The 10,168-nt window shown below is 36.1% G+C and overlaps 1 protein-coding gene across 1 annotated transcript; it reads left to right on the forward strand.

Annotated features, from left to right (window-relative positions):
- Nucleotides 1–258: 258 nt before the first annotated feature.
- Nucleotides 259–8,978, forward strand: adm2b (adrenomedullin 2b). Its single transcript, XM_084124861.1, has 3 exons — nucleotides 259–380; nucleotides 504–642; nucleotides 6,834–8,978. The coding sequence occupies exons 2-3, from the start codon at nucleotides 572–574 to the stop codon at nucleotides 7,216–7,218; spliced, it is 456 nt and encodes a 151-aa protein (XP_083980987.1). The 5' UTR covers nucleotides 259–380; nucleotides 504–571; the 3' UTR covers nucleotides 7,219–8,978.
- The last annotated feature ends 1,190 nt before the right edge of the window (nucleotides 8,979–10,168 follow it).

The following is a 10,168-nucleotide window of genomic DNA, read 5'->3' on the forward strand; positions in this document are numbered from 1 at the left end:
CCACACCCCCATTTTGGTTTGACAGAAAACACTGAAGGATGTGCTCTTAAAAGCATGACAAGCGCGGCATGTGGAAATATTTATAGAAAACACACTGTTTATTGCAGTGATGCGAAATGAACTGGTGACTCTAGAGATCATATTGAATAATAATAATAATGGTAACTAAGGCTGAACCGCATGTGGAGTTTCAGTTGTCCCGTGTCTCCTCCCTCTCAGTATTTAAGAATCTGCTCCATCCATGAGCCAGTCCTGAGACTTTCTCCAGCCACATCAATCAAAGTCCTTCACCCACAGGACGCGATCTCAACAGTCTCACACACCGCGTGTGATCATGAGAAATGAACGGGATACCTCCCCATATTAATGTGTCTATTAAAGTAGGGAGTTAATAAGCTGCTTCTCTGTTTAAATGTAACTTTTTACAAATATAGATCATTTTACTGATCTGACGAACTTCGTAATTAGCCTAAATGACTGTCTCCGTCTGTTCTCCTCCACAGCCAGCAGCGCGTCTCTATAAGAGCTGAGGAACATCGAGTCGGACTGTAGAGGACAACACACTCTTATAATGAAAACACTGCTGCTCGTGTGTGTGTTTCTGCTGCCTCTGCAAACACTGGCGCTGCCGCTGCGCAACAGGTGAGAGACGCGCGGGACACCGGCGCCGCCCGGTCACCTGTGAATGATGATGATACCATCATCATCCTCATCATAATCAAGACACCTGCTATTAATATTATACTCCATTTCCTGGGTGTTTAATATCGTGATTAAGAAAGGTTTAATATCCAAAGTTAAGAAAGGTTCGTTTAGTGCATGCGCGCAAATGTAACGCTGTTAACGTTGATTACCAAAAATGAACGTACGATGAGCAATATTTTTTAAATAATTTAATCTTTAATAAAACACAATTGTTCATGTAAGTTCAGAGGGCATTAACTAAGGTTAACAGACACAACTTTTGATTTTAAAAATATATTAGTTAATGGTGAAATTAACTTGTGTATTGTTCATTAGTTCACATTAATAGTGTTATCAAAATAAACTTCACTCTTACAGGTAATCTTATTGCCTATAAATAGAAAATGTAGACGTAACATAGATTGCTAAACTTTAACTTTAGCAAGCTATGTAATGTCATGGCAAGCCATTTTAACATTCATAATCTATAGCATATTTATTAGTCATACTTATTTTTAATTGCTTGCTTTATTTATTTTTTCCTTCAATTTCATTACTTCTAAAGCAACTTGTAACTAGTAGCCCTATTACAAAATGTTTTGTACAATTGTCATAGATACTGGTGCCCCATAAGAAAAAAGCTGAATACTATTCCTGTATACACTGTAAAAAATATTTTCACGATTTGTTATCGCAACATTTTACTTTGGACAAACCAACTTAGATAATGTGGTCCAGATAACATAATATTTTGAGTTTTATTGTATACAAATGTTGAGTTCATTGACATAAAAAATTTGAGTTAAGATAACCAAGTAACTTACTTTTTTAAGTTAAACCATTAATTTTTTTTACAGTGTTATACATAGTTGCTACTGAGATAGTGACTAGTACATTAGGTAGTTAAGAGTATATAATGAATAAGAAAAAGTGAGTAATTGAATAGTCACATTTATATCTAAAGAATTGGTACTAAAGAAATTGTTAGTTTTAAAGAATGTATGTTAAAATGGCTTGCCACATGTGTGTGAGTGCGTGTGTGTGTGTTTGTACGGGTGTGACCTGTAGTTCTCAATGAGATAGTATGTGTCACTTGACTGTCTGCATTTGGCACAGAGAGCTTAAGAGAGACGTGCCACCTGTAACGTAGTTTCTCAGATTTCCCCATCGTGACCGCTTGGTCATGATATGGATCGGGTTATTGCTAACTCTGATTTGCAACATGAAAGATCCTTCAACACAATCCACATACCTCCTAAAGTGTTGCATTACTTCTAAATTGTGTTAAAATATCAAGTGGCATTCATTTTAAAGAGCACACTTTCCACAAAAAAAATATAACAATTTTTTTTAACAAAATAAAGTTTGTTAGGTTTTAAACAATAAAACAACAGACATAATAATAGAAATTCTGCAAACTCGACACACCGAGTATTTGGATACTGACTTTTTGTTTTGTTTTGGGGTTTTTTGTTAGAGGAACTGACTTCATACATCCACTAAAAAGCACTACAACACAGTTACTTAAAAGTATTAGCTAAAATGTTTAGATTCCAAAAAAGCTTTACCATATTTGTTAACAGGTGTTACTTGGTTTTATATTTTAATGGTGTAATTTAGTTTGCAAGTACTTTTTGGGGGGCCACTTCACCTATTGGTTTGGGTTTTGTAATTATGCCACTTGTGAATGAGATCTCAAAGCCTGATTGAACACAGTCTCAGTGGCGCCCCCTTAAGTCAAGTCAAGTCATCTTCATTTATATAGCGCTTTTAACAATGTATATTGTTCCAAAGCGGCTTTACAGTGATAATAGGAAATTAAAGTAACAGAGATGTTTTGGCTTTATAGCAGCTCTAGTTATCAACTAAGGGGCCGCTAACACGACACCGTTTTAACAGAAAACTCTAAGTTCTCTCTACGCAAACTTTAAAAACGAGAACCTGTGAGAACGCTGACGGCGTGCACATGCGTATTACAAGTTAAGTCTATAGGTATGCGCGTTTGAATATATGTGCGCAGGCGTGTAGTCCTTCCCTACAAACCAACCCTCAACAAACTACTTGTCTGGCCTTAAAATGTATAATACAGAATTGTATCGCTTCCTCCTGGTGAGATGAGGCAGTTTACTCCACTGTGGCCTTCAAAAGTGAAACAAGCTTACAGCTTAATAAATGTGAACACGTAGTGTGTGCCTAATGTGAGAAAAGGTCATACAGACCGTGTGAGGTCACAAACAAACAGTGATTTAAGACTTTAATGTTCAACTGGAAATTAAATCCTCTTTTAGTCACACACTCACACAAGGGAATAATGAATTTACGTAAGGTGGGTTTAAGCAGTTTTCCCCCAAATTAGCCCCTCTGGTTCTGTTTTTAAAAATATGCCTCTCAGCGAGTGGATTGCAACATCATTCTTAACAGTTTGTTAGATTTAGATGGATATTTGTGCATGATAACATCTCTCGCAGGCCCCATGCGGGGCACTAACGTGGGAACGCTTCTCAATCTCTTTCTCAACCTAAAACTTTCAGACTTCCTCCTTCTAGTCTTCCACAAAGCAGAATAAAACCACACAATACGTCTCCTCTTCTTCCTCGTCTCTCCTCTATAATCCAAGAGACACTTCACCCAGCTGTCTTCCATATTCACAGACCCGTGAGTGTGTGTGTGTGTGTGTGTAATTTAGCACCTGAGACTGAAGTGTATGAATGGAGCAGTGAAACAGTAGGACTTTAGCTTTGGGCAGAGGCTTAGAAGGGTTTATGCTGGGACAGGGTGATTGAGTAACGGTGCCAGGCTGCTGCTCTCTGGACCGATTTCTATTCAGAAGAGCTTTATGATGCAGCAGAGGATTTTCCTATTTAATCATGGGCAATTGCAAGAAAGGATGTTAAACAAATTAAGATAAGAAGCCGATTTCATCACGATAATGCAAAGTAAACTAATTACTAATTGAATAAGAATTTGAAATGTGAATAATGCTTACCTGTGCAAAACTTGCCACCTGCAGGGTTGTGCGCCATTCAGTATGTAATTGAGAATGTCTTTGAATTCCTAAATTTGGATTAATTTTGAAGTTTGAAATTGAATTTTCAGATTTAAAAAGGAGTTTTGGAAAGAAATAAAAGAAATAAAATTGAAAAAATCAGATAGAACAACAGACAGAATGATGGAAAGAAAGATAGATAGAATGATTAGCAGACACAGATAGAAGGACTGATAGAACAACAGACAGATGAATGATAGACAGACAGAGAGAGAGAGAGAGAGAATGATAGACGACAGACAGACAGACAGACAGAGAGAGAATGATAGACGACAGACAGATAGAATGACAGGAATGCAGAATTGAATTTTCAAATTTAAAAAGTAGATTTGATCAGATAGACTTAAAAAAAATCAGATAGACTAATAGACAGATAGAGAGAGACAGATGGACAGAATGATTGATAGAACGACAGACATACAGAACAATAGATAGCTGGACAGACAGAATGATAGAATGACTGATAGAACAACAGACAGATAGAATGAAAACGCCAGCTATTCAGGCACTGCCCGCAGTAGCGCTCATGCGTAGAAGAGAATTTAAATCTTGCAATAAATTATTTATTTCCCAATTATATACAATTACACTTAACCCAAGTTTAGCTAGTCAGCATCTTCCCATTAGCCCCTGCTGGTAGATATTATAACTACACCATTGGCACCTAAAATATTCTTTATACATTGACAAAATGAGCTCTGTATTCTAACATTCCAACACATAAATTGCTAGTATTTCATTAGTATTACACTACCGTTAAAATGATCAAAATTGCAGTAAAAAGGTGATATTATCAAATGTTATTACAAATTGAAAGAATTGTTCTATTTTAATATATTTTAAATTGTAATTTATTCCTGTGATGTAAAGCTGAATTTTCAGCATCATTACTCCAGTCTTCAGTGTCACATGATCCTTCAGAAATCATTCTAATATGCTGATTTGCAACTCAAAAACATTTATTATTATTACATATTTTTGGAAGCTTGTTTCCACCACAGAATAAAAAATAAAAAAGGTAATTGCGATTTTATCTCACAATTCAGACTTTTTTCCTTTCACAATTGCGAGTTCTGTTTACATGTGTTATAAAGTGAGAATTGCATGATATAAAGTTGCAATTGCATGTTATAAAGTCAGAATTGTGAGATATAAACTCAAATTTGCGTGTTATAAAGTCAGAATTGCGAGATATTTGAGTTTATTTGACTCACAATTGAGTTTATATCCCGCAATTCTAACTTAACGCAAATTTGATCTTATATCTCGCAAATCGCAATACAGACTTTAACACGCAATTGCGACTTTACATCTCACAATTCTGACTTTATTTCTCAGAATTGAGTCGCAATTATCTTTTCAAATTTTAATTTTGTGTCAGAAATAATGTTGAAAACAGTTGTGCTGCATAATATTTTTGTAGAAACCTTGATACACAACCTTGTTGAATAAAACTATAAAACTATAAAAGTATTCATTTCTTTAAGTAATTTCTTAGTGTACAGAAATCTAACAGGTATAGTATTATAGACCTCAAACCACTGATCTATATAATGACATTATATAGATCAGTGCCTCAAACCAAGAGCTAAACAAAGGTTTACAATAAATGCTCCTTAACTGGAAACTGCTGAGAAACACAGTGATCGAAACAAGCGATTCTGTACATATGTGTGTTATATTACTGCAAGTCAAGACTAATCCTGTTCAGAAACATTCTGATTAGGATTAAAATGTAAGAGTAAAGTCTTGCCCTACTGTATATCCCCCACTAATGCACAACATAAACTGACTCACAGCCTATAACACCCAGTGAAAATTACACATACATACAGATACTCAGGTTCCATGCTTAGTAAGGTTTGTTTAGCAGCATTAAAAAATTAATATTATAAAGTATATATAAACCATATTAAAAAATAATCTAAAAGGATACAAACATATATACTGTATATATATATATATATATATATATATATATATATATATATATATATATATATATTATATATATATATATATATACACTGTAATCATTCAGGAAAACTGCATCAAACATTTCCTAAAAAGAAAATCTCATATAATCACCTTCATCTGCAAATTTGGCAGACATGTAAAACTGGGTGGCATGAAAGGTATTGGTGCCAGTTTATTTATTTTATTAAATAAGTAATCCATTCTTAAAAGACCTGACTTTCCAAACAATGGAAAACATTGTGGCTCTGAGACGCTTTTAAAACATTGGTTCGTTTGAACGACCCGACATGTGAGTGTCTGGCTCAACCAATACCAATGTGATTACCTGTCTGGCTGAACAACGGCAGATGTTTGGAAAATCCATTTAGAGAAAAAAAAAATAGGTTACACTTTATTTTAATAAAGGTAACGTACAGTGGTTACATTGTACTTACTCACATTAGTGCTGAGTAATATTAACTAACTACATGTAGGCTACTTACTATAGAGTTACGATTAGGGTTTGGTTTAAGGTTGGTTACTTGTAATTATGCATAATTTACTGTTATTACTATAGTAAGCACATGTAGTGACGTGTAACTACGTCACTTTAAAATAAAGTGTTACCAATGTAGGCTGCTAATGACACAGAAAGGATAAACTTCACCTTGAAGAACTAAATCTCATTTACTGTACAAATAAAATAAGAAAATTAATAGCAAATATAGTGCCCAAAATTCCATCATGACAGTGCATAAAATCATGTGGAACGATCCTCAGTCTATTCATTTTTAACCCATCCTTCTCGTTTCTCAGATTTTACTGATATTCCAACAAAAAAACAACGAATGCTCTGAATGTCTGCTGTGAGCCAGACAGAAGACAGGGAAGAGTAGCACCGAAGGAGTGTGTGTCCTAGAGTGAGGGAATTAGTGCATGCCACAGATAACTTGGACTACAGCCAGAGAAACACTCAATTAATAACAGGCTTCAAATACTGCACCTAAAATGGTCTTAATGCCTCTAATTTAACACTAAAGTGATGCTCAAACTACGAATGTCTGAATTATGTATTTAAATAGATTTGGTCAGTGCATGCATGTGCTCCACTGGTGGTCAACCAAATAATTTCTCTTTCTCTCACCAGATTGAGTTTTCCAAGTAAGCCTGGGAAGCTTCCAGAATCAGGAGGTGGTATCGCCAAGGAAACCATCACTATTCCTTCAATAGCTTCAAATGCCGGGGCAAGAGAGCGCCGTGCGGTCTGGAGGGCCCTCCTGCATAAAGGACCCCCGTCGAGACAGACCAACACACCGGCCAATCAAAACAGCAGTGCTCAGGGACATTTCCGGGAGCGTCGGCATGTCCTCAGATGGTCACGCAGTCACCAGCAGGGTCAGCTGATGCGTGTGGGATGCGTTCTCGGCACTTGCCAGGTACAGAACCTCGGCCACCGTCTCTACCAGCTGAACAGCCAAAGCGGACGGCAAGAGTCACCAATCAATCCCAGAAGTCCACATAGTTATGGATAAGACTGACTGACCACACTCTAAAAACCTCTCCAAAAATGTGACAACAGAAGCCAACAGACACCAGCGGGCAACAAACTCAACAACTGGAGTAATCAGTTTACGGTGGTCCTGTCCTGTCATGAGAATTCAAATTCTCTTGAGCTCTTGAAATAAAACAGTTCAGTGTACTATGTAGTTTCAGAACTCAAAACTTCCTCCCCAAAAGAAAGAATGTATTGAAACTGAGCCGCAAAAATGACTCGTTCTAAACTTCTGAAACTCTCATGTCATCTAGATGAAAATTAACAATAACATACAGTATGATCACCAACACATGCAAACGTCTATGTAATGTTCAGAAACTTTCATAAGGAGTAATAAGGGGATGTAAGAAACTACATCACTACTACTCCTAAAAACCAGAAGAACTAACGATAAGTGTAAAACGAGGGAAAGTTTGACAAACCTTGTGCTGTTCCTGACTGGGTATAACACATTACTGCTCTGCAAATAAGTCTGAAGGATCTCAAGAAAAGAGTGACGTTTTTTTTTTGACAATGTCCTTGATCATTTCAGTCTTAATTGAAGAGTTTGAGTGCCACATTTCAGCACAGATTGTTTAGTGAATCTCATTAATGTCTTAAAGTAGTGCAACTTTGTAAAGAGGCCGTTTCTGATGGAGCAGCCAACAGAAAAAAAAAAACTGGTGGACCTCAGGGAAGAGAATAATGTTGGTATTCTCTTATTAAGAGAAAGTCTTAATGTTTACCGCTAAGTTATTTCCCAATTTTATAATTTATGCCCTCCTGTAATGAAGCGATTTGCACCTTCATTGTCTTTACAGTAATCCCACACTGTTTGAGAAGATTGTCATCTCTTTCTCTGTCCCTTTGACCTGAGACAAATCGCCCTTGACTGAGCCAACTAAAGCGAACAGAGCTTCAACGTGAGCATCTTAAGAGAAAACATCCCGTATTTGAACACTTAATCTATGCTTAAATATCTATGGGTTTCACTGCATTAGATGCAATATCAAACCAAGTTTTTAGGTTTTAAATGATTTTTTTGTCACCCTAATGTCCCAAACCTGATCACCTATGTGACATGTAATGGTCGATGATTATTGGTCATGTCGCAGCGACATTAGTTGAACAAACAGAACCAAACTCACACCATTGGTTGAGACAAGTGTTGGGCTGCTCAAACCAACAGAGTTATGCTACAAGCGTCACAGACCCACAATGTTTACACTCTTCGTGGAAATAAAACTCTTACTTATAGCCGTCTCTGCACTAGGACTTGAGAAAGTTTTTCCACTTCGAAAAATTACACATAGCTGCTTTAAGTGTCCGCATACCTTTTGGGACCTCTGTATATTCCCATTTAAACTTTTAAAACGTCAAATCTTCATCCATAAAGCTCTCAAACTTTCAACACCGTCTAATCGCGTACATTGCACATGCCAGTCTGGATGACAACTTTAAACAACACTCTCTGGGCAAACAAGAGTGCACACACATACACACACACACCATCAGTTTGTCAGTGGTGGAATGTTTGCTATCCTCATGTTCACATTTAGGTCAAATGCTACTATTAAACATAAAGCACTTTAAAAGCAACAAACTTTAATACCATTGACTTGAATGGAAGAGATGCTATTTAATTCTAAGTTAACAAAAGCTTTTGAGGTGTAAATATTTTACAAGAGTATAATGATTGAATGTTGTGAGTCACTGTGCTGTATTTTAATAGGATTTAGCGGTGTCAATAAACAAAACAAATGCAAATGCTTGTTTCGTTTGTTAAAATCATGTGGTAAAATCAGCTGATAGAACGAAAACACAGAAGCACAGATCATTCTACTGTGACCTTCAATGTCAGAGTGACATAAGTGGGATATGTTCGGGTTCATATTTTTTAATGTTTATGAAAGAAGTCTCTTATGCTCACCAAGGCTGCATTTATTTGTTCAAAAATATAGTAAAACAGCAATATTTTTACATTTTAAAATAACTTTTTCTATTTTAATATATTTAAAAAAGTAATATGCTGATTTGTTTCTTAAGAAACATTTCTCATTATTATCAATGTTAAAAACATTAATTTGTAGAAACTGTGATACTATTTTCAGGAATCTTTGATGAATAAGAAAGTTGTCAAGACCGGGATTTGAACCCAAGCATGTTGCTGGAAACCCAAGGTTCTAACCACTGTTCTATGGGGAAATGTGGACACAATTGGCAGATAATAACAAGAGGCCGGTTTAGAAGGAAAAAACAGTCTTTACTTAGTATTCTTCCTGAGCAAACACAAAGGATCCAGCATAAGTGCTGGGTTGAGCAAGGTACAAATCCACACTGGATGATGCAGGTAAAAGAGTCCAATAACATAAAACAACATTTACCAGAGAAGCTGGTCAAAAAGGTCTGAGCAAAAGTCTAGACCAAATGGGAAAACACAATAGCATGGGCTAGGCAAGAGGACTTCAAGACTGAGCTAAAATACAAGCAAATGCAAGTCTTTAAATATACACCCGTTAACACTCTACTAGCTAGGCACAGGTGATTTCATTGAACCAATAATGATCAGTGAATTAGGAGGAAGATGTGGAAGGTCTTGTGCTCTCAGTCTCCCTCTGCTGGACAGAGCGTGGTGTGACAAAAGTAACAAAAACTGCTTAATTGAATGAAAATCTTTTGTAACATTATAAATGTCTTTACTGTCACTTTTGATCAATTTAATGCATCCTTGCTGAATATAATAATTAATTAGTAAGTTATTTGGATATTGTCTGCCTATGGTTACTAATAATGAGTTTTCAGACTCATTCATTTGACATATGCTGTTTTTTACTTAATGGACACAGTTCTTATAATATATATCTCTTACTTAAATGGAGACCCCTTCTTTACAACATTCTCCTTGCGTTAACCCAGAACACACAAACACACACGTTTACTTGGCTATC

The sequence above is a fragment of the Abramis brama genome (assembly GCF_963993115.1).
Source record: "Abramis brama genome assembly, chromosome: 9".
NCBI classification, from domain to species: Eukaryota; Metazoa; Chordata; class Actinopteri; order Cypriniformes; family Leuciscidae; genus Abramis; species Abramis brama.